The sequence below is a fragment of the Rhinatrema bivittatum genome, chromosome 1, assembly GCF_901001135.1.
Source record: "Rhinatrema bivittatum chromosome 1, aRhiBiv1.1, whole genome shotgun sequence".
NCBI lineage: Eukaryota > Metazoa > Chordata > Amphibia > Gymnophiona > Rhinatrematidae > Rhinatrema > Rhinatrema bivittatum.
This window is the reverse complement of record NC_042615.1, coordinates 543,484,078-543,509,781: the sequence shown is the minus strand read 5'-3', so window position 1 is coordinate 543,509,781 and position 25,704 is coordinate 543,484,078. Positions and strand designations below refer to the sequence as shown.

The following is a 25,704-nucleotide window of genomic DNA, read 5'->3' as shown; positions in this document are numbered from 1 at the left end:
GATTTTACCATGGAAAATAAAGAAGAAACCAAAAGAAAATAATCTATTCAGGAGTATGAATTATGAGGCAGCAAATAATAAGTATAATCAAAAACTCTAGGATGTATAGTTCTCCAAGGCAAGCAGGATGGTAGTCTTTACACGTGAGTGACACCATCCGATGGAGCCCGGCATGGAAAACTTTTGTCACAGTTTCTAGAAACTTTGGCCAGCAGACTGAGCATGCCCAACCTAATACTATCTGCACATCCACACGAGGCCCCCCTTCAGTCTCTTCTTTTCTGCAGTGCAGTTGCCTCGCAGTCTGTGAAGATCCAACCTTTTCAAATTTTTTCGATTCCTTGAGTTTTCAGATCCTCGTCAGGTCCCCCTTCACTGTCTGTGCACCCTTAGTAAGGTAGGTCCTTTTTCAGCCATTTTCTTCGAACTTGCAGTTGATTCCTGACTCTCCACTCAGCGATGGCCATCGACCGCATGCCGGATGTTTTTCATGGCATCGACCGGTTTTCGTCGGTGCCCCCAGTGCCCGCAGACCATGTCCATCATGGATCCACATGAGGTTTGTATCCACTGCCTGGGAGCCTCGCACGATGTCCGTGGGTGTCATCTGTGAGATCAGATGACATCCAAAGGGCGTCGGGCATGCCTCAACAAAATGGAGATACTTTTCGGGACCCTAAAATCCTCTAAGCCTGCTTCAGTCTCTTCGACGCCCAAGGATCATGGAGTGCTGTCTCAGTCACTCCCTCTCATGATTCCTCTTGCTAGCATCCCCAAGGATCGGGGAGAGAGAGATCAATCCTGGGTGGTCTCTCCCCTTCCCCAGACCTCAGGGTTATGGACTTTCTTGGCACCAGTTAAAGACCAGGACGAGCACTGGAAATGATCCCGGAAGCACCAGCACTGATCATCGTCCCAACCAGTTCTGGAGCAGCATCGATGGCTGCTGAGCTGCCATCGAAGCAGTGGTACTGGCTACCAGAGGCCCCATCCTCCGGTGCCCCTGGTAGCCCAAGGTGTTTCCCACTGATACCGGTGCTGGGTGCCGTGCCAATTCGGGGACCCAAGGATGAGCTGGAGATGCCTCGCCCCCCCCCCCCCCCCCCCCCATCACTGACCACTCAGGACTTCCAGGAGGAGTTGGACCGCAGGGTGCAATTGGCAGTGCTTAAGGTGCTGCAGAGTCTTGAGCTGCCAGTGCCACTGGTCCCCATACTGGTGCCTGAGCCTTCACCATCGATGTTGCACCTCTGCTAGAGTGTCTGGATGTCCTTCTTGGTGCCGAACCGATGCAGCCAGTGCCCGAGGGGCCCTCGATGCCCGGCCTCTAACGCCTCCCAACAGAGCAATCCCGATTCTCGGGTCCTCTAAGGAGGAAGAGGCAACCGGGACCGTGCGCCCTCACCCACAGTTCCCCGAGCCTTTGATGAACCCCTCCGGCTTGCCATGGCCAATGACCACCCTCGATGCTGGTGGACCTATCTGTGCCGTTGGTGCCCCTACAGCCTCCGAAGCCCTCGGAACCCAGAGCTGATGCCCCTCACCACCCTCGGCGCCCGGGCTCAAGTGAGGAAGAGGATCTCTTTGACTCTTGGGGTGATGACTCCATAGACTCGTACTTCGAATACTCAGACCACCCCCCTCTCGGAGCCTTCCCCTCCAGAGGAGCGGCGCCGTCACCTCCTGACTGTAGTTCACGAGGTTTGTCAGGGCTATGGCAGAAGCCATCCCCTTTCAGCTCCTCATGAAGGAGAACACAGTCACAAGATGCTGGAAATTCTCCAGTTCATCGACGCTCCTAAGGAGTTTGTAGCAATTCCGATCCATGATATTTTTAAGGAACTCCTCCTCCACATGTAGGACGTTAGAACACAACAAAATAACCCACACCCACTGTACTCCGGTGTACCGAATAGTCTGCCAACAATATTCAAAACGAAAGGTATCACCAGTATGTATTTTATCATTCAACACTATATGCAAAAGCCCCAATATATATGTAGGCCCCTTACTTACAGAGTCTGTATAATCTAACAGACACTATTTTTGTATAGGGTCACCTTGCTTTAATTTAAATCAACAATAGTCCATTTTTTGTTCGAAAATTTTTCATTATACTAAAAACTAATGTCACACACTCTGAAAGAGAGGACACAGATACTCATCTACTCCGTGGTAGTAGTGCACCCGACACAGCTGTGTTTCGGACGAAATCGTCCTGCTTCAGGGGGTGTCCTTCAAAATTTGCTTATTTGAGAGCGTCGTAGGGAAGCCTTGTAATTCCTTGGAACCGCATTTCCTTAATCGTCCATGGCAGCCCCGTTGGACTGCATCTCCAACGGGGCTGCCATGGACGATTAAGGAAATGCGGTTCCAAGGAATTACAAGGCTTCCCTACGACGCTCTCAAATAAGCAAATTTTGAAGGACACCCCCTGAAGCAGGACGATTTCGTCCGAAACACAGCTGTGTCGGGTGCACTACTACCACGGAGTAGATGAGTATCTGTGTCCTCTCTTTCAGAGTGTGTGACATTAGTTTTTAGTATAATGAAAAATTTTCGAACAAAAAATGGACTATTGTTGATTTAAATTAAAGCAAGGTGACCCTATACAAAAATAGTGTCTGTTAGATTATACAGACTCTGTAAGTAAGGGGCCTACATATATATTGGGACGTTAGAACACCCCATCTCCCCAGTTAACAGAAAGGCCGATGCCACTTACTTAGTGCAACAGGCCCTGGGGTTTGAGGAGGCAGCTCCCCTACCAGTCTGTGATTGTGGAGTCCGCCTTAAAAAAGGCCTGGCATTCCTGTACACATGCCTCCGCTCCTCTGGATCGCAAGTATAGGGAACTCGATGCCATAGGTAGAAAAATTTTCCAAGGTGCCATGCTGCACACATCTTGGCCTACCAACTTTACATGACTCAGTACAACCGCAATCTCTAGAAGCGAGTCCAGGATTTTGCAAAGGGCTTCCCCAGCAACAGCAGGAAGCACTTGCCGCCATTGCCTCACTGGGTCTGGAAGCAAGAAAACACGAGGTGCATTCCTCCTATGATGTTTTTGAAACTGCAGCTTGCTTAGCCACCATGGGCATCGGTGCCAGATAGATGGCTTGGCTCCGAGCCTCAGACCTCCAGGCGAAGGTCCAGGATAGGCTCGCCGATCTCCCTTGTACAGGTGAGAATCTGTTCGGGGATAAGGTCCGGGATGCAATGGCGCAGCTGAAGGACCATCATGATACCCTCCAGCAGCTATCCGCTAGTCCCTAAGAAGGGCCCTCCTCGGCCAGGAAATCCTCCAGGCAAGGTTCTCATAAACCCTTCTACCAGGAGAGAAAGTATTACCCTCCAGCCGCTCGAACTCGCACGCCCTGAACCGGTTCCAGGGGTTGCCCCCACCAGCAGCAGGCCCCAAGACCCAACCGGCATCCCAGCAAGCCCCAGCCATGGGCTTTTGACTGGCAGCGAGGGAGCATAAGCCAGCTGGCAGTTCCCATGGCACCCGATCCCCCAGTCGGTGGCAGGTTCCTCAGCTTCACCAGATGCTGGGAAGAGATGTCTGATCGATGGGTCCTCTCCATCATTCACCAGGGGTACCCGTCTGCACTTCACCCATGTGGTCATTCTTTAAACGGACCAGTTCCACTGTACCCGCTGCAAGGAGGGTGCAGTGGAACTGGTCCATCACAAACAGGTTCTACTTGAGGTAATTCCTCATCCCAAAAAGGAATGGCGACTTGTGACCCATTCTCGACCTCAGGGCACTGAACAAGTTTCTCGTAAGAGAAAAATTCAAAATGGTCTCTCTGGGCACGCTGATCCCCCTCCTCTGAAGAGGAACTGGCTTTGCTCCCTCGACTTGAAGGCATACGCACACATTGCAATTGTCCCCAACCACAGAAAGTACCTCCGCTTCGTGGTAGGGAATGTACATTTTCAATACAGACTGCTGCCCTTGGGCTGGCATCAGCCCCCGCATCTTCACCAAATACCTGGTGGTGGTGGCTGCCTACCTCAGGCGTCGCTCGGTCCATTTGTTCCCATACCTGGATGACTGGCTGGTCAGGAGCAACTCCCACTGCGGAGCCTTACAAGCTCTGGCCCGGACGGTTCAGACCCTGCAGACTGTGGGGTTAGTCATCAACTTCCCCAAGTCACACCTCTGTCCACTCTTGCAGCTAGACTTCATAGGTGCCAGGTTGGACACGGCACAAGCAAAAGCTTTTCAGCCCAAGGACCGGGCGATTACCCTCACCTCACTGGCAACCCTCATCCACAACAGCAGGAGGGTGCCAGCCCGTCTTCCTACTCTGCCTGCTGGGCCACATGGCGGCCTCCGTCCATGTGACTCCTTTAGCCCGCCTCTGCATGAGGAGCCATCAGTGGGCCTTGCGGTCCCAGTGGCAGCAGGTATCCCAGGATCTAGAGGCTCCGATCACAATCTCAGACCCTCTCAAGCTACCTTTGACTTGATAGGAAGCCCTCCCCAATCTAGAACGTAGGCTTCCCTCCTAGCCTGCGCTGCCCCAGGTGGCCCTCACCACTGATGCTTCTCCTCAGGAGTGGGGAAGCCCACACGAGCGGCCTATACACTCAAGGCCTTTGGACAGCCGCCGAAGCACATTGCCAGATAAACTTTCTGGAACTTTGACCGATATGATATGCATTATGGGTGTTCCAGGATCAGTTTTAGTCCAAGGAAGTTCTGATCAGGACACACAACCAGGTTGCCATGTGGTACATCAACAAGCAGAGTGGCACAGACTTGTTCCTCCTCTGCCAAGAGGCAGTGCAGATCTGGAGCGGCCTTCTCCCAAGGGATATATCTGCAGGCAACCTACCTGCCAGGTCTCCTCAACATGCTGGCAGACTACCTCAGCCAATCCTTCCAGCCACACCAGTGGTCCCTCAACCTTTCAGTAGCAGCTGGCCTATTCCACCACTGGTCCCTCAACCTTTCAGTAGCAGCTGGCCTATTCCACCACTGGGGTACGCCGGATGTAGACCTGTTTGCCTCCCCTTTCAACCACAAAGTGAGCAAATTCTGCTCTCTGGTAGCGGGAAACGGCATTCCGGCCTGCAATGCCTTCTCTCTTCACTGGGGGGCAGGGCCTCCTGTATGCGTACCCACCTCTCCCGCTCCTCTCAAAGACACTATCGAAGTTTCAGGAGGATGGGTGGACCATGATTCTCGTGGCACCCTCCTGGCCTTATCAGGTTTGGTTCCCACTCTCCAGGACCTGTTGGTGCATGCGCCCATCCTGCTAGGGACGGTACATGACCTCATATCACAGAACCAGGGCACTCTACACCACCCAAACCTCCGGGCAGTGGCCCTCATGGCTTGGATGTTGAGTGCCTAATCTTCCAACCCTTACAGCTTTTGGACAATGTTTCCTGGGTCCTGATTGAATCCAGGAAGCCTTCGACCAGGAAGCCAGACAGCTCAAAATGAAAATGCTTTTTCATCTGGTACAGAGGGCATGGGTTGGAACCTTTCTTGTGCCCTCTCCCCTGGCTGCTGGACTATCTGTGGCACTTGTCTGAGTCTGGGCTTCAGACCAGTTCTACCAGAGTGTACCTCAGCGCTGTCAGCAAATACCACTGAGGTGTTGCTGGTACGCCCATTTCTGTCCAACCCCTTGTTGGCCGTTTCATGCAGGGTCTTCTCCAACTGAAGCCCCCTCTTCAGCCTCCAGCAGCATCCTGGGACCTCAGAGTTGTCTTGGCACGACTGATGCAGCCACCCTTTGAGCCTCTGTGGTCCTGTGACCTGAAGTTCCTCCCTTGGAAAGTCATATTACTGGTGACGATCACTTCCGCTCGCAGGGTCACTGAGTTCAGGCCCTGGTTACGTATGCACCATACACAAAGTTCTTCCACAACCATGTGGTCCTGTATACACATGCTAAGTTCTTGCCCAAGGTGGTGACTGATTTCCACATAAATTAGTCAATTGTTTTACCCACCTTCTTTCCGAGGCCACATTCCCACCCTGGGGAACATGCTCTCTAACCCTGGACTGTAAATGGGCACTAGCCTTCTATTTAGATCGCACGGCGAACCACAGACAGTCCACCCAGCTCTTTGTGTCATTTGACCCCAACAGGCTAGGTGCAGCGGTGGGTAAGCAAACCCTATCAAACTGGCTGGTGGTCTGTATCGCCTTCTGCTATGTGCAGGCAGGCCTTCAGCTAGCCAGCAAAGTGAAGGCTCACTGTGCAGGCCATAGCAGCATCGGTGGCCCATTTGCGTTCAGTCCCCATCGCAGAAATTTGCTGGGCTACAACCGGGAGTTCTCTCCATATGTTTTCAGCTCACTACTGCCTTGACAGGGGTAGCCATCAGGAAAGGGCCTTTGGTCAGTCTGTCCTGTGAAACCTATTCCAGAACTGAACCCAACTGTCTCTCCTTGTGCTCCTTGTGGGACCAGACCACCCCCTGTTTTCCCTACAGTGCCGCAGTTGTGTTGTGCTTGTTAGCACGTTGTTCAGCCGCTGCTAGTCTCTCTGGTTAAATGGGGCAGTCTGAAGCTCTGTATTCACCCATGTGAGGACTACGATCCTGCTTGTCCTAGGAGAAAGCGCAGTTGCTTACCTGTAACAGGTGTTCTCCTAGGACAGCAGGATGTTGGTCCTCAGGAATCCTGCTCGCCTCCCCTTAATGTTGGGTTCACCTTCGGTTTGTTATTTTATTTTTTCGCTTGTCTGCTTTGCTATGTTACAAGATTGAAGGGCGATCTCACATGGACGTGCAGATAAGTAGGCTGGGCATGCTCAGTCTGCTGGCTAAAGTTTCTAGAAACTTTGACAAAAGTTTTCCGTGCCAGGCTCCATCAGATAATGTTGCCCACATGTGAGAACTAACATCCTGCTGTCCTAGGAGAACACCTGTTACAGGTAAGCAACTGCGTTTTCTCCATATATCTAATAGCTATAATTCATGGCACAAAACTTCTAAACCTTTACCACTAACATTTTTGTCAACCTTCCTTGAAGGTTTTGTATCTACAGAAGGATCTTGCAGCAAGTTAAAATCCCTGCCTAACATCATTTTATAATCCAGGTATTGTGGAACAATAAATACAATTTGAGAGAAAAATAAATGGGAAAAAACATTTGATGCATAAATATTTCCTAACAGAAACTTCTTATTGTAAAGAGTTCCTGCCACAAACACAAATCTGCCCTCTGGGTTAGTCACCGTCTTTTCAATCATAAAAGGTAGTTTTTTTATGAAATAAAACACCCCTTTGATGCATAGAATATGAAAACATTATCCACCCAGTCCCTCTTAAACTTTTTTATGTTCTACTGATGATAAATGTGTCTCTTGTAAGAAAACAATATGTGATTTCTTTTTTTTTTTTTTTTTTTACTGGAATATGTTTTTCTTTTTAGCGGAAAATGCATACTTTCCACATTTACGAAACTCATTTTAACCTCTATCATATATAAACTATGAAAAGAATGGAAAAGACTCCTTTGTTAAAAATATACCTTTTTACTCAAAAAAAAAAAAAAATTAAAAAAAGACACACCCAGCCCAGATATACTCTCATATTCAAGAAAAAAAAAATAGAACCTCCCTCCTCCCCCGGAAACACGCCCTTTAGATTAAAATATTTTAGCATAACACAATAGCTTACCCACATATACTTACTACTTTCACAGCATACAAATAAGCCAAATCTAGACTCCACCAGCTCTTCCAATGCAAAAAGGCTAGTTTGGTTCATACCACTCATTCTAAACACATACAAAGAGACAAACAAAAATCAGGCACCAACAAAAAACATAAAATGCTCCAAGAGACTGCATCTTCTTTATCTGGTTTACTTCTTTCTTCTTCCCAAAGATATACTCTCTAGGCTTAAGAATAATGTTAGCTCTTAGTAATTCTCATGGAACAAACACTTCTGATGAAGTATACACAACAGGAAACAGATGATTAATAAAAAAAAAAACTAAAGAAAACTAATAAAATGTTCAAATCCAGCAAAATACAACATCTGTATTTTTTTTTGTTTTGTTTTTAAGAATCTAAAACTGAAGATCAAGAAACTTAAAAGCGAGAACCAGGAAATCCTGCAAATACAAACCAATTCTAACATAGCAGGCTAGACTGCCTTTACGCAATCAAAACTAAAAGTCCTCATAGGCACCCCAGATCCATAACATCTGCCAGACTGCAGTCAAAAATAAAATATAATTTTGAACATTAGTGCCTATTAATATCTCCTTGATGGAGAGAAAAGAGAGACAGATCCAAAAATAAAATAGCAAAGGAAAGTTGTAAAGCTGGGTAGAATTTCATACTCCACACTTGACAATATTGTGATTCATCGCCAAGAAAAAGACAAAGAAAAAATTTAAAGCAAGTAAGAGAAATTGTCAACAATGTAGAAACAAGTAAATATGTATTCCCCCCCCCCCCAAGAAAATGCTTATTTAAAGTTCCAACAGATCAACATCATTTTAGAATGCATTCATCTGCCATGGGTGACTCAGCAATCTTATGCTGTTATAAAAAAGTATTCGGCAAATTTCAGAGATATCCAGGTGGAAAACACAAAACGTTTAATCTCCAATGGCCTTCTATTCAAAGTATTCTTTGTTTTATTAGCAGGCTAAGAGTATGCACAATTAAAAACAGCACATATATATTGCATATGTAAAGTATCCAAAAAAAATAACTGGGCTATTGTGAGTTCAAATATTAGGCAGTGAATAAAATAACCACCGTATTAAAACTCCATGCCTAATATATGGATGCATACGACCTTCAGCACTGCATTTCAGCAAGAGTGAAAATAAAACCTTCATAAGGAAGGAAAATATTTCTGGGCTTGCTCCTTCGTTTTCAAAAAGATAATGGTAGTGTTTGCAAAAAACTTTAACAGTAGCGGGAAATAGAAATGAGAATCTCACCCCGTATCAGTGTAAATCAGAACAATTGTGGCAGGCTTCCAATACTTTTTGAGAGAAATTGTTAAACAGAAGAAGTTTCTGACCATCATAATCAAGCACTTCTCATTTCTTAAACACCTGCATAAGTTTGACTTTGTCTGCAAAATTTAGAATTCGGGCAATAACAGGCACATTTTCTTTATATGAGCAGACTATGTACTCGCTCCACCACCACAGGTTCTGCCATCATAGAAAGCCCCAATGTTTCAGGCAGCCATACCCATATAAAATGCATTAAGTCACCATCCTTAACTTTTTCCAGAAGATCTCTCTCTCACATTATTTCTACTTGCTATTTTTTTGGTCTTCTAAATGATCCATCAGCGCTATATTTGCTTTTTTAATATCCACAAGCTGTGTGGAAAGTTGATCGACAGATCTCCTGCACAGACGCTCAATTTTCAAGTTCCACAATGCTCTTCTTGTGTTTTTCTAGGCCACCCCTAATCTCATCCATGGAGGACTGTAATTTGGACAACCAACCAATCATCTAAATTTGCCGAGACTAGTTTAGAAATATCACCAGATTGTTTTTTAGGTCAGTCATAGTTATTTCAATTTCAGTCACCATGGCACTATCAGTAGTCTTCAGTTTTTCTCTAGTCAATCTTAAAGATTTCACAAACATGCCCATCAAATCATCAAATCAACTTCCTAGATTGAAGTATACTTGAAATATAAAATAGAAAAAAAGGTAATTGGGTAATTGCCAGGTTCTTGTGGCCTGGTTTTTTTGGCCTCTGTTGGAAACAGGATGCTGGGCTTGATGGACCCTTGGTCTGTCCCAGCATGGCAATTTCTTATGTTCTTATGTTCTAGAGCAAGATTATCTAGTAAAAGAAAGTAGGTCACGTTGAAGCACTCCAGAATGTGACCTCAGTGGGTTGACATCACCGGAAGTCCTAAAGCAATGTTAAGCATAGTGTGCATGGTTGTATCTAGGGAAATTGACTGTCAGTTTTACCCTGTTCAGTTTCAAGAGTTAACGAAGACTGAATGGCACACATTTATTTTTAAAGTCAAGCCTTTAACTTAGTTAAAGAACAGGTACAGACCATATAATATCTAGGGAACCTTCCTTCATTCATCTGTTCTCACATTTCTCAAACTTGCTCTGCAGCAATCACTTTTAGATTTCAGAGAATGTAATCAGCATCATTCAGCAAAGTTTTGCATCATCTCTAGTGTCTTTTCACAAATTGCATTTCACCTTGCACTTGTAACTGTAATGCTGATGGTTATACATGGAACAGCATCATATTCATTAATATGGACTACAAAATCATCACTCATCTTTTGATACTTATACTATGACCCACACTTTCCATTACAAAATGCTCCTTTCTAAAATAACACTCATCTCACGGATAGGGGACCTTCATTTTCATTTATTTTTACAATTTTTTCCTAGGAATTCATCAGGGTTTATTATAACCATAGCAAAAACAGGACAAATCAATGGAAAAATGGGACTCCTTTTTCTGGGTAAATATCGGCGTTTATTTTGGTGGCCAGAAGGCAGAACAATAAAACAAGATTAAGTAAATTCTCCCAATCACCCACTCAACAGTATCCCTAGCTCTACCCTCATCCCTTGTCTAACATGTCCCTTTCTCTCCCCCCATCTACAACGAGAATCTTTCTCTCCCCCTCTCCCCCAATTACAACGGCATTCATCCTTAGTAGGGGTGGCTCCAGATTTCTCCTCTCTCCTTTGGCAGCAAGCTTGCTCAGGCTCCCGTGCTCTGCAGCGCTGCACTTCTTTTACGTTGGGCCAGGGAGTCTGCCAGGAAGTGCTTCTGGTGGGCATGGTCCATTTCAAATGCTATATTGGCTGCACCAAGCAGCAGGCACTTTGGCTGCTTGGGAGGAGGGGAGGGGGAAGAGGAGGAAGGGGAGGCAAGACTTGAAATACCACATAGGCAGCACTGGAGGGCAAGTGCTGTTGCTGGCGAGGGACAGGACTTGAAACACTGCAGGTGCTTTGGCCTGCACTGACTTTCAGCAGATGCTGGAAGCCTTGAGGCACTGCATCTGCAGCTCTGGAGCTGCTCTTTAATCAGCCTAAAATTAGAGGGGAAATCGATTTAAACCAACTGTCACTTTTGGAAAAATCCAGGAAATTATAGATGAAAATCAGATTAAACTGGAAACAAATGATCAGTTTAAAGGAAGGCTGGGGTAACAAGGAAGAATTTGGGTTGCCAGAAATGTGTGCCAATAGCCATAGTTACAAAAAGGTTTTGACGACCATGCTATTTGTGTTTCAGTTACGAAATAAGGGGGTTACTTTCAAAGCCATTTATATATACATACAACGTATGTTTATGTGCGAAAATGATGCCTTACAAATCTGTGAGGGGTTTGTGTGCATAAAAGTATGTGCAAACCTGATGTTGTGCACACTTTTAAACCCACAACGTATAGACGTTCTGGGAGCGGAGCCAGGATTTACAAATATACTTCTGATTTTAAAAAGGGGTAGATTTTAAAAGGAGCACGTGTGGCTAACGGCCGCTGTCCCGGCTGGCCTCCATCCTGCCCTGCCCTTCCCAGACCACACCCCCAGCCCATCCCTTTTTCAGGGCCCGGCACTTGTGTGCTTTTCGGGACTTGCGTGCGTGGCCGGGACCTTTTGAATATGTGAGGGGCGCGCACAGGGCCCGGCCACACACGTCAGTCCCAGTTTTTACATGCGCAACCCTTTAAAAATCTGCCCTTAAATGAAGTGGCACAAGTTACATGCTGCAACGAGCAGGGGTGATTTTGTACGGGTGAAGCTTGTGCAGGTTATTCAACGTTCTTTTTCAAAGCAAACTTTGCGTACAAGTTTGTTTTGAAAATTGGCAGAACTTATATAGCTTGATAACGCATAAATCAAGCAGGATATTACAAAATAATCACATGTATTAACGTCGGAACACACGCATCATGTCCATTTGATCACGGCCTTCGCATTAAGATGGCTTCCCATTTGCGAGGGTAGACCTTAAGGACGGAGCTTGTCCTCTGTGAAATCAGAGGGTAAAAATCATTTTAAAGAACTTAAAGAAATGCATTAACCACATAAAAAATGTGAAAAGCACTAGGATCTGATCTGGATTTTGAAGACCCTTTCCTCAGCCTTGAGTCTTATAAATTTTGTTAGAGCATGAAAAACAGTCACTAATGACCAGGATTGGATACCACAGTTTTTAACATGCATAAAAACTCCTCTTTGGTATCATGTGCTAAATGAGAATTGTATTATTTTATTTATAATCATCCAAAATGATGACAATCTTAACACGCCTAACAGTTTTTCCTTCCAACTGTAACACCTTGCTAATAAAACTCATTGTATTATTATTTTTATTTATTTATGTATTTATTTATTTATTTAAAGATAAAAAATATATATTTACAAGACCTAAAGTAAGTTAACACTTGAAAACACCATGAACAAACCAGGAGCATTTCATGTAAAAATTTAAAATATTATATCCTCTGTTTAATGATCATGCAATAGCAATTTCAGCCGTGTTTCATGAGGGCAGAAGACAATTTATTGTGCAGTTTAAAATCAGACAAAAACAAGATTTTGCACTTGAGCATAAAAGTTAAATGAAGCTGTACCATACAGTTACGATAGAACAATGGAAATCTTAAGAAACCGGTTCTCAAATAAGGGTGGCATAAAAATGTAAAAGCTTTAACTCGTACAAGAAAAAAAGTGCACTAATTTATTCACCAAACAAAAGCACAAAACACTTAAGACCGAATTTTCGATGGCCTGCGCGCATAAAATCAGGGGGATAGGCGTGTGCCCAGCGCATTTTAGAAATGGCCCGGCGACGCACGTATCTCCTGGCACATGCAGAAGTGCCGGGCCAGCGAAAAGAGGAAGGCCGGGAGAGCAGGATGAGTGGGGAGGGGCGGGGCCGACCAGGTCAGCGGCCATTAGGCCCTGTCCCAGGGAAGCACATGCCGGCAGCCGGCTGGAAGTTACTTCTGCTCTGAAGGAGCAGTAAGTATTAAAACTAAAAAAAAATTAGACTAGCTAGGTAGGGGGGTTAGGGGGATAGGAAAGTTCCCTCCCAGTCCACTCCTTAATTGTAGCGGACTGAGAAGGAACTGGGGAAGGCCTATGCGTCACGGCGCATTGGTTTTTTTAAAATTCCCACCCCCGCACGAGTCCCAGCCCGCCGGCACATGCGCGCGCAGATATTAAAATCTGGTACGCATGCGCGCGCGGGAACAGTATTTTATAACATGCGCGCAGCGATGTGCGCATTATTAAATTGCCACGCGCACATGGATTCCCACGCACTTGCTTTAAAATCGACCCCTTAGTGAAGTACTTTTATATCTGTCTTAATTTTCTTGTAAAAAGAATCAATGCATGATTGCCAGGAGAGGAGGAATGGATATTAAAATTTATCTGTGAGAAAGTGCTACCTGTCCCCCTATTTCATCATTATTTATCATAAAAGTTTAGTTTTGATAAATATAAAAATGCAGATTCCAAATTTATATTTTTTTATTTTATTTATGTAGGCATTTTATATACAATTGTTCTAAAAGAAGATCACAATGGTTTACAAAAGCAATATTCTCATTTTAGGTCAGCATATCATCAAAGCATGCTAACTAGATTATTAAAATCATCACTGAGTTGTTTTAGTACTCTTTTCATCTCTTAATGTCTGTCACTCTTTCATCAGCCAATGTCCATGTAATTTTCTGGTATTTGTTATTTTACGTTAGATCGTACACATTTTCGAAAAGCCATGTTTTCAGTTCACATTTGAAGCTCAACTCAAAAATGCACAACTCAACCGAACAATTTTGATAGATAAGCATCAATGGATGGATGTTTATATTTAACACACACTCAAACTGAGATTTCATGGTACTGTCTTACAATCACATCATCAGAAGCAAAGGGTGAACACTATTTTGACATGATGAACAGATCAGTGACTGTTAGCCTCTGCTTTCTTAGACATTTCTGCTTTATCAAAATCCTTCATGGTAAAATTAACATCCACCCATCTTGAGAAATAGTCCTGGGCACCGGTTTCAATGTCCTCAACCACAAAACTACAAATTTTAATCACAGGAATGTCCTGAAATGTCAAATAGCTCCCAGAGATTCCCCAATCATGGCAACATACTGGATTCTTGCAGAATATTTTGAATTTTTTTCTGAAAACCTTGAAAACACTTTTGTTTTTTGTGAGGCTTTGTCAAGAAACGTGTTGCAAAGGATTCATTTAACACAGCATGATGAGATTCCTGAAACGACAAAGTTCAAATTAAGAAGGATAAAAAACACTGCCAGAAAAGACTGCACAGATGCACATGGCACCATCAAGTATAAAAAAACATAAAAGTGTTTCACATCACACTTTCTAAAGAGCTGTTTGTTTAAATACAACAAACCTTGATGAAGATTCATTTCAACTGAAATATCGTTTTTTTCAAATGGTATGTAATTAAACTTATTTTTTCAATTTAATACTTGGTCGTTTTACTGGCATTACACATACCCTGTAATTACTGGAAACAAAAAAAAAAGTCATTTAGAGGTCCTAATCAGCAGTGCAGGTAGCAAGTAATATATCCAGGTAAAGTCCAAGGTATCCAGATACCCAGGCAACTTATCCAGATGATAAACATCAGTGCTATCTGAGTAAGTTTGCTTCGCCCTGGCACACCCCGGATTATCCAGCTAAAAAAGTATCTAGATAAATCCGTGTTAGTTGGTGCAGCAGAAAATTCAGGCCCTGTGATTTGTCCAGCTAAGTTCCAACCTTGGCAGGAAAAACTGTTTTAACATGGACCTCCTTAGATTCCAACTTCTCCTATTTAAAAAAAAACTGAGGATTTTCTTACAAAAAGAAATGTCAGGTAGCAGCTGAATGGTCTATATATTCCTGAACCAACAGGACTGAATAAGGAGCTCTGGCAGAGGTGTACTAAGGAGGGGCAAGGGTGGCAGTCCATCCCAGGTGCTAATAGAGGGAGGGGTGCCATTGCCATGGTTGTGCAGCGACGCACATAAATAAGGTGCTGGCGGGGTCCCTGCCAGCAAAAGTGAGACCCTGCAGTGCCAGCCTTTCCTTGGAGGTGGCAGCAGAAGAGGCGGCCATGCCATGCTGCCAGCCTTTCCCCGGAGCCGTTGGCAGATGAAGAGCCTTGCTCTGCAGCCAGCCACCGAAGAAGAGTTCTAAATGTGTATGTTTGTGTGTGTATGTATATGAGAGTATGTGTGTGTATATGAGACGGTGCCTGTGTGAGTCTGTGAGTGCCTGTTTGAGTTTCTGTAAGAAAAGCGTGCCTGTATTTGTGTGTGTGACAGGGATTAAAGTTAGTGTACTCTCTTCCAATCCACAACAATCTCAGAATGACTAGACATCTAAAGTTCCCAGGTATGGAGAGCAAGATTTTTTTTTATACTTGTTAGTTTTAATTATTTGATGTGATGTGTCTGTTATTTGGAATATTTATTAGTGTTTGGTAATTCCATTCATCATGTTTTGATATATATAATTTTTTAGTATGGTTTTACTATTCTGATTGATTTATATATCTTGATTGTACTGTTTTGAGGAATAGTGATGCTCTGCTTTTCCATTATTGCACAGCATACAGAATCTGGCTTGTTGTGGTTTCCAGTTCAATTTTTGTCTGCATGTGTGTGTATTAGTGTGTGTGAGAGAGAGAGGATGCATGTGTGTGGGTGAGTGACAGAAGCATGTTTGTGTTGTGTGAGAGGACGTGTGTGTGTGTGTGTGTGTGTGTATCTCACACACTTTACACATGCTTCCTCAGTCTCTCTCACACACACATACACACACACTTCCTCCATCTCTCACCAAGCATGTGTGCATGTGTACATGCATGCCTCCAGCCTATGACAATCTTAGGATGACAGATATGGAGAACGAGAGATTTTTAAAATTCTTATTTTAATTATTGGGTATTATTTGATGTGTCTGCTGGCTTGAAATATTTTACTGATGTTTAGGAAATGTTTAAATTATATATGTTGGGAGGGGAGGAGTGCCAAAGGAAGTATCCCCCCTGGGTGCAAAATACTTTAGGTACGGCCTCTGAGCTGTGGCTTTATTTTCTTTTAATGACTCTCCAGTACTGATACATACTGTATGCAGAATTTTAATTTAAACAACTTATGTTGAAGCCTAACATGGTAAAGCTCTGACCTTGTTTGAGAGTTTTGACACATGCAAATACCTGTAGTGGTTTATTCATTTAAGTACACTATTCAAAAGCACTGCTAATGTAAACGTTTAGCGATCATGTACGAGATTACAAGTGAAATCTCCTAAAATGTGCAGCATGTCAGGTGGGAAAACTGTTTCCAAAATGGCCAGTGCTATAGTGGAGTAATGGGATTAAAATGTTTGCTGCATCATACGACTGCTGTCTCATTTTGTGTGGTCTACTACAGTAGCATAGCAAAAGTGCAACAAGTATTCATTTTGTCAAGTACTATTTTTTTTTTTTTTTAAAGAAGAGCTGAAAGGAAGACCAGCAAAATACAGCTTGAAATGTATTTTTTCTCATTAAACCTTTTCTCCATATTTTGTTCAGGTGAGGTGCCAGCCAATGGATCTCATTACAGGTCAGGGTCAGTGGCATATGCCTGGATACCACCGGAATGGAAACTTCGGATTCTTGTCTTTATATTTATACCCTGCTGACTTGCAATTTTAAAATGCAGTGCTTAGTCTTTTTAAGTGTCGCTTGTCAAAGTGGATTTGCTGTCAGAGTTAATCTAGCTTTTTGGTAGACCAGGCTAAAACCCGTATGGGGGAACCACCAAAAAAGCCTGACCGCTATGGTAAACGTCTGTAGCATTTTACCATGAAAAGATTACAAGGCGTTGCAGTGGAGCCTTGTTTGCCTAACCCACAACACCCAGAAAAGGGGAGAAAGAGCAAAGGAAAAAGCAATGATACAGAAGCAGCAGCAAGTTAAAAACTTAGATACCAATGATATATTTTTCCATTTTGTTTCTATTTAAGACATTGTATGGCAACAACATTTTATGATGCCCTTACCTTGCCTTGAGAAGTCTTTAGAATGGTGAGTAATACATATAATCTACATCAAGACTGCATAAATTAATCATTTACATTACACGTCTCACCTGAATAACTCTGATATCATCAGAGTAGCATGCAAAGGCTTTGCATTTTGAGCAAAGCAGCCTTTTCTTGCTGTCTTCTCGTTTTGGCTGTATTGCATTTTTTTTACAATCCCGAGCTGCCTTCTCTTCAATTTGCAAAATATGTATCTGTGGAAAAGAGTAAGGCAACATCTTACATTTCTAATCAGAAACAACAGAATGTTATTAGCCAATTGCTAGCTACAGGCATGGTACAAGAAGACAGTATTATAATAAAATGCTACTTTTAGGGGAAAAACCTTGAATCTTCTTACAACAGCAATGAACACCTACAAGTGCACATGTATAATACTGCTTCCAAGTTTAATGAAGAAGAAATCCTCCACAAAGTTGTAGGTTTAGATCAAAACTTCCCAATCTTCATTTGCATATTTTGGTTACGCTAAAAGCCAGATCCACTGAGTACATGAGAACTTCTGCTTGCAAAGTTAAATTGTACAAACAATATTACATACATCATAAATGCATAGGAGCTATGAAATAAAAAGCTAGAACAACATTAGCAGGTGCTAGCAAAGAGAGAAATATCCCCCTTATGTCGTCATATTCTATATTTATTTATTTACTTTTATATACCGGTGTTCGATTTTACATATCACATCGGTTTACATTTAAACAAAATTTGCAGGAACTTACTTGTGTTATCTTTGTCAAATACATTAAACATTTAAATATGGGGATTGTTAACAAGGGATATTTTACCCACTGGAGGCCCCAAAGATGAATCTCGGCCACAGAGTGACAGAGATTGCAAAACATATATACTGACAAGTATCTTCCCACCAAGATCCTGTCTCAGCAGAGAAAGAAAAAAAACCCAAAAAACAGATGAGAACTTTAACCAGCATATCAAGATCTGCTTGTTTGCCTGTTGACTATAAGCCACTGTGTAAATAATGCAAGGCAGAAAGGAGAAAAACTTCTTCTCCCTTAGAGCAGATGTCAGAGTTGCCTAAGGAAAGTCCATAGGACAGGGCCTTGCCCCCATCCAGGGACAAAGGAAGAATTTGCGGATGTCACATCTGCCACCGGAGAGCTTAAAGAGGGGGAGGGGGGAGGCAATGACCTGCAATGCAGAGACAACAACCTCCACTCACTGCATGATTATGCATCAACCTTATGCCTGGGTTTAGGCTGGCTAGTACAAGAAGGGGCAAACAAAGTCCGGTGAGGAGCTGACTACCCAAAGGAGGATCCCTTGCAACTCCCCGTGTTGAGGAAGGAGAGGACTGGGTGTGGCTGAGAGACTGAAGACAGCAGAAAGCCCCGACTGGTATCGGACAGCCAGCAAACGAGACCAATGAGAGGGAAAACCCTACCCAAAATCTGGGACAGTTCAGAGCAGAGAGACACGTCTTTAGCCAGCCAGTACCCAAACCCAGGAAGCAAGCCTGTCGGTTGACATTATCCCAGAGATCTCCACCCAAAGACAGCTCCTGAGGTTATTGGGGATAGTAAATTAACTTTCAGTCTTAATATGTATTATGCAAGCTAAGGTTTCTGGCATGTTTAAAGCCACTAGTGGTACATATTGCAATAAAAATGTTTACCATAGACAGTATATTTCTTATGAATAATAGGCTTTATTTCTTGTGCGCACAAGGAAGTCAGTAGTCTAAAGGACTGACTTGACTTGTGATTGAATTGATCTTTCTTAAATAGCGTTTTCTCCAATAATTAAAACAACACTCCTTTGATTTAGGGTCACAAGGTTATGGAAACATTTGTTTAAACATTTGCTTACTTCTAACATTCCACAGAGCCCTGGGAAGCTAACTAACCTTGATTTTATAACTCTTCATTGTCACAAGTCAAGTCAGTCCTTTAGACTACTGACTTCCTTGTGCGCACAAGAAATAAAGCCTATTATTCATAAGAAATATACTGTCTATGTTGTCCTCTGTGTCCTTGGTAAACTTTTTTATTGCAATATCATTTTGAATAAACTGATGATTAGTAACAAGGATGTTAGAGATATGTACTGTTTATCTTTTTCAAGATAAGTCTGCAAAGTCTGACAAAAGTAATTTTGTGGACAAAACACAGTCATTTCTGAACCATTCGGAATGTGTATTTAATAGGAAGAACTGGCTGCAGCACTGCTGCCCCGAGAGTAAGGAGAAGGTGGTCATGAAGTGCACATGAACAGACAGGTTCTTGGACCCCTAACCAAGTCTGCCCAATTTGCTTCAAGCAAGACCATACATTTATGTTCAAGACTGGCTTTCCCTTCACTTTTTCACTTTTTTTTAATTATGCTGTAATGTTTTATTGTTTATAATTAAGGAATTGTTTGAATTTATGATTTGTTTGAATTATGGTCTGATGAATATATTGTACACCGCACCGATGGGGGTTCAAATGCATGTGCGGTTAATAAGAATGAATTAATAAGAATAAAGAAAGAAAAAAGAAAAATACTTTCTCTCAGCTAAGGTCTGTGCTTGTCCTATGCTTTCTTGAATTCTTTATTGTTGCGGCTACCATTTCTACTGGGAAAATTTTCCATGCATCCACCATACTTTCCATGAAGATATATTGTAAGAACATAACTGAGTCAGACCAAGGGTCCATCAAGCCCAGCATCCTGTTTCCAACAGTGGCCAATCCAGGCCATAAGAACCTGGCAAGTACTAAAACACTAAGAAGATCCCATGCTACTGATGCAATTAATAGCAGTGACTATTCCCTAAGTAAACTTGATTAATAGCCATTAATGGACTTTTCCTCCAAGAACTTATCCAAATCTTTTTTAAACCCAGCTACACTAACTGCAATATCCACATCCTCTGGCAACAAATTCCAGAACTTAATTGTACATGAGTGAAAAAGAATTTTCTCCAATTAGTTTTAAATGTGCTACCTCCTAGCTTCATCTTAGCTACCTAAGATGTATTAAAAATATTTTATAGAAAAATGACTTACCTGTTTCACAAACTCTTCCTTGCTCATGCACTGCAGTGCCTCAATAGCTTCATTCATCATACGTTCCTGAAAAATGTTAATCTTTTCTTTTTCAGCCTGGTCTGGTTTACTGGTCACAAGGATGCACTTACTGTCTTTGGCTCTTCCACGACCTACCAAGACAAAATTTTTATAGGCTTCTTTCAGGAAAAAAAATTTTTTAAAGGCGTAGATGTGGTTAATGGCATGTTGCTAATAGCACACAGTGCCTTGCTAAGATAGCATTAAATGGAATTGACACCCAAAAATCATGAAGCACATATATTACAATGGCAAAGAAGCTCCTTATAAACAATATTGTCAATTGTTTAACAGCCAAGGGTACTTCACAAGCTGATGAAGTTCACTGTCTGGCAAACCTCACATATTGTCTTGCTGGAGAGAATGTAGTAAAATAATTTCATTCTAGCTGATCAGACACTTGGTTTAGCACTGGGCTTTTTTTCTGCTGGTACTTGATGGCATTTGATGATCTCAGTCATCTCAGGCGCCGCGCGCCGAGCGTCGCGCGCCGAAGGAGCGCAACAAAGGGGCTTGCCCCTTTGTCTCGCCCCTTCGGCTCAGCCCTGAGGGAGCCCCGAATCTACCCCAGGATCTTCGGTTCCTCATCAGCCGACTATCTATTTCAACCCTATCAGCACAACAGTATCTTCAGCAACTTTACGAATCCTCAGACCTCATACATCAAAATCCAGCCACATCTACCCTCAATCTCGATCCACCAGATACAGATCCTCTGAATCCACTGCTAGATAGCTCCACCCAATTCTTACTCTACACCTGAGCTAATCACGTCAGCTTCACCTGAGAATCCGTGGAATAGCCAGAGACTTCATCAGATCCTACAGAGGAATTTCACTAATTGATTCTATAAAAGAAAAAGTTTTTATTTACATTCACCCAGCTTTTTCTTCTATCTGCATTCTACCTGGATTTGTCCAGCTTTCTTCTAATTTACAACATCCCCAGCTTCTAGTCTCTACAACCAATCTCATGCATACCTATAATATCCCAATCATTCAATACCAAAGGAGAAGCTCCATAATTATCTCCTCCCACATCATACAAAAAAGAATTATTCCAATCATGACCTCACCTCTAAATCAACTACTAGGCCTCACACTACTTTCAGTAACCCTTTTCAACGCTCAATCCTTAACAAAAAAAACACACATCCTCAACGATTATCTCCAGGATTCAAATCCAGATATCTGTGCTATTACAGAAACCTGGCTAAAAGATACTGATACTGCTCTAATCAATCAACTTCCTATTCATAGCTATGACATCTTCTCCTTCTACAGACACAAAAAAAGAGGAGGTGGCCTTCACTTAGCCACCAAAAAAGAACTCAAACTATCCACTCATACCATCAAGTCTGACTCTAAATTAGAATTGGGACTAGTCAAATCAAAACAACTACAAATTCTACTAGTCTACGCTCCTCCTGGAGTTTTAGAAACGGACCCTTCATCACTCATAGAATCCATAGTGAAACATATCAATTTAGACCTCCCATCTATGATCTTAGGCGACTTCAATCTTCACACTGATGTTATACCTCGCTCCTCAAACTGCGAAGCGCTCCTCACCTCCCTCAATGCTATGGGATTCACGCAGATCATTAATAGTCCTACGCATAAAGCAGGACACACTCTGGACTTAATTTTCATCAATTCTAATTTCTCCTGCACTTCAGTTCCATCTTGCACACCAATCCCCTGGTCAGACCATTTCTTGATAGAATCCTCCTTTTCCATAGATAAACAGACTCACACTTCTCATCTCCTTTCTACTATTCAATTCAGAAAACCTTGCCCATCGGAAATACTTAGTGATCAGCTGTCTAAGGAACTCACGAATCTAGACCTTTCGAATCCTGACTCAGCCCTAACTTCCTGGCACAAGATCACTGAAACAGTTGCTAACAAATGGTGTCCAACAGTCTCTAAAACAATCAATCCTACAAAAAAAGGTAATCAACTCTGGTTTACCCCTAAATTAAAACAGATGAAACAGGAGCTACGCCACAGAGAAAATATTTGGCGAAAAACACCCAACTCAACTACCTTGTCTAAATACAAAGGCTTTCTACATCATTATAGGACCTCTATTCTACTAACAAAAAGAGAATTCTACACCAACAAAATTCATCATTTTCAATACGATGCCCAAGCCCTATTTTCATATGTCACTCAAATCACAAAATCAACTCCTCCACCCATCCCAGACGAACAAGCTCTATCTAAGGCTAATGAACTTGCTTTATTCTTTCAACAAAAGATCCTGAATACGCTCGCCCTTCTTCCACCAAATACTCTACCTCTCACCTCAGACAAGAATCCTCAATCAAGCAAGGGAGCCAAACTTGAAAGCTTCGAATCAATTTCTGTTAAAGAGATTGAATCCCTTCTAAAAAGACAAAAACCATCTAGCCATCCTGCAGATAATATTCCTTCAAATCTCCTGCTTCTCATTCCAAATACGATCGCAAAACCTTTAACAAGTATCATAAATTGCTTTTTAACCCAAGGAAGTTACCCTGACAGCCAAAAACTGCGTCACTCAAACCCCTTCTCAAGAAACACAATCTAGACCCTAATGTACCTGCCAACTTCAGACCCATCTCTAATTTGCCATTTTTAGCCAAAATAACAGAAAAGCTGGTAAACACCCAGCTTTCAGAATACCTGGAAGATCAAAATATCCTACACCCCTCACAATATGGCTTCCGCAAAGCACGCAGCACGGAAACCCTCCTTATCTCACTTACAGATCATATTATAATGGGTCTTGACAAAGGCTACTCCTTTTTATTAATCCTGTTAGACATCTCCGCGGCGTTTGACACCGTCAACCACTCCATTCTTCTGGATCGCCTAACAGACATTGGTATCTCAGGATCTGCCCATAGTTGGTTCAAATCTTTCCTCTACAATAGATCCTTCAAAGTTAAAATCAACAACAAAGAATCGCCATTAACAAAATCCAATTTAGGAGTTCCACAAGGATCTTCCCTTTCCCCAACCCTTTTTAATATTTACCTCCTACCCCCTTTGCCAATTGCTATCTGACCTTAATTTAATTCATTATCTGTATGCAGACGATGTACAGATTCTTATTCCTATTACAGAATCTATTTCAAAAGCACTTTCCCACTGGAATAACTGCCTTATATCTATCACTAACCTCCTCAATAGATTAAATCTGGTCTTTAACTCTTCAAAGACGGAGCTCCTCCTCATCTCAGCAAATGAAGAAAATATTCCCATACCATTCCCTCACAACACATTCATCACTCATAAGCAGGTGAGAGATCTAGGAGTAATTCTCGATAATAGACTAAACCTTAAGAAAATGGTTAATACTACATCCAAAGACTGTTTTTACAGACTCCAGGTTCTGAAACGACTCAAGCCACTTCTTTTTTTCAAAGATTTCAGAACAGTACTCCAGGCGTTGTTATTCTCCAAGATTGACTATTGCAGTGCCCTCCTCCTTGGCCTACCCAAATCGACCATTAAACCGCTTCAGATGATTCAAAATGCTGCAGCGAGATTACTGACCAACACCAGCCGCGGAAATCATATCTCACCCATCCTCAGAAACCTACATTGGCTACCTGTAAATTTCAGAATCCTTTACAAAGCAATTACACTAATACATAAATCCATCCATCACCAACTCCATCTCAGCCTTGAAATACCCTTCAAACTTCATTCCTCCAATAGGCCAATTAGAGATAATCATAAAGGTACTTTGAATTACCCCCCAACTAAAGCCTCATGCCTTTCCTCGACCAAAGACCAAGCTTTTTCAATAGCAGGTCCATCTATTTGGAACAATATTCCTTCAAGCCTCCGACTAGAACCCTGTCTCATTACATTCAGAAAAAAACTTAAGACGTGGCTATTCCACCAAGCCTTCGATGATCCTCCAGACAACCCTTAATCTTCTTTTTACTTACCTGGACGTAGAAGATTAAAGTCTTAAAGTCTTACAACCATTCAAACGAAGAACTCTGGCACTTACTGATTAAAGCATCTTTTGCTTTAATCCAAATTCCTTTTGGACTATGCTTCTTTAATTATTTTTGGCCTTTAACTTCCTTCCAGCTCTTAAGCTTCCCAAGTTATTTATTCCTTGTTAAATGTAACTTTATCTTATTCTCTTCTCTTGTTAATTACTTTTATTTATTGCTTCTGTTATACCCTTGTTTTATGTAAACCGATCCGATATGGTTTATTTACTATGAAGGTCGGTATAAAAAAGTGTTAAATAAATAAATAAATAAATTTAATACCAGCACCTTTTTTTTCCCCCTCTTTATCTGGGAAAGGACAGGAAAAGAGGGGCTGGATTAGAGACCTGAATAGTTTTTCATCTGCTGCATTCTGTCTGCTTCAGTCTCATTGCTCCCATCCTGATCTTGGCAAACTGATACCCGGGAGGGAGGGGGCTGGACAGAGCAGGAAGCAGAGGGGTGTTTTCTCTGCAGAGCACTGGCCAATAGATTTGGGGCACCAGCCCTGAATGCCATGAGAAGGGAAAATTCAGATTAGCACCAGAACCTTGTAATTGCCATACTTTTAATCATTCTGTATCCTATCTGGCTAATTTTAAAAGAAATGTGCGTGCACCCGTACACGTGCATATCAGCACGTGAGCGGAGATACACTGCGATTTTAAATTGTGTGCGCAAGTATGCGTGTATCATTTAAAATACCCCTCCCACGTGTACGGGTGCACGTGATCTTAAGGAGGTGGCTGGAGTAAATGTCCCGCGCATGTATTTAGCTAGGGCTTTAGAGGCTTTTACGCACGCATGCAGGCGGATTTTAAAACATGCTCGCGCAAGACAAACACCAGCTTTTCCAAGTAGTCCACCAGTTTGCCCAGTTCATATCCAGGACTTCAAGACCCCTTTGGTTCTTCGTCCTGCAAGCTCGCTCCCCCCCCCCCGTGACCCAGAAACCTCACACTGTGCTAAAAGCCCGAAAATGTGAGATCTCCAAACTTGCTTCTCATCAGGACCAGTAAAGTTATATGCGGATAACAAGGTGAATGAAGGGTGCCATGGTCAGCCTTTCTGAAATCCGAACTTGCATGTATGAGTCTTGCCCTGGCACCCACATGCCTCATCCCTTTTCCACTCCCTTTCTCTTGACACGCACATGGGTATCTACATGCATACTTTGCGACTTCTTAAAATCCACTTTGCTTGCGCGTGGCCTGCATACCCCTGGATGTGGGCGTTTTTACGCAAGCAACACAAAACCTACCTCCATAGTTTTCATTAGTTATTTGTACTATTATCTATGTTTTCTTCTTTTACATAGAAACATAGAAATGACGGCAGAAGAAGACCAAACGGCCCATCCAGTCTGCCCAGCAAGTTTCGCACTTTTATTTTTTCATACTTATCTGTTTCTCTTGGCTCTTAGTAACCTTTTGGTTCTATTTCCCTTCCACCCCCACCATTAATGTAGAGAGCAGTGTTGGAGCTGCATCTAAGTGAAATATCAAGCTTAATTAGTTAGGGGTAGTAACCGCCACAATAAGCAAGCT

At 42.7% G+C, this 25,704-nt stretch overlaps 1 protein-coding gene across 1 annotated transcript in view; it reads right to left on the bottom strand.

Moving 5' to 3' along the window:
- Positions 1-13,483: 13,483 nt before the first annotated feature.
- DDX58 (DExD/H-box helicase 58) overlaps positions 13,484-25,704 on the bottom strand; it is a 143,994-nt gene continuing 131,773 nt past the window's right edge. The window contains 4 exon segments of the mRNA XM_029615745.1: positions 13,484-14,152; positions 14,154-14,252; positions 17,134-17,280; positions 20,098-20,249. Coding sequence (XP_029471605.1) covers positions 13,931-14,152; positions 14,154-14,252; positions 17,134-17,280; positions 20,098-20,249 — 620 coding nt within the window. The 3' untranslated portion in view covers positions 13,484-13,930.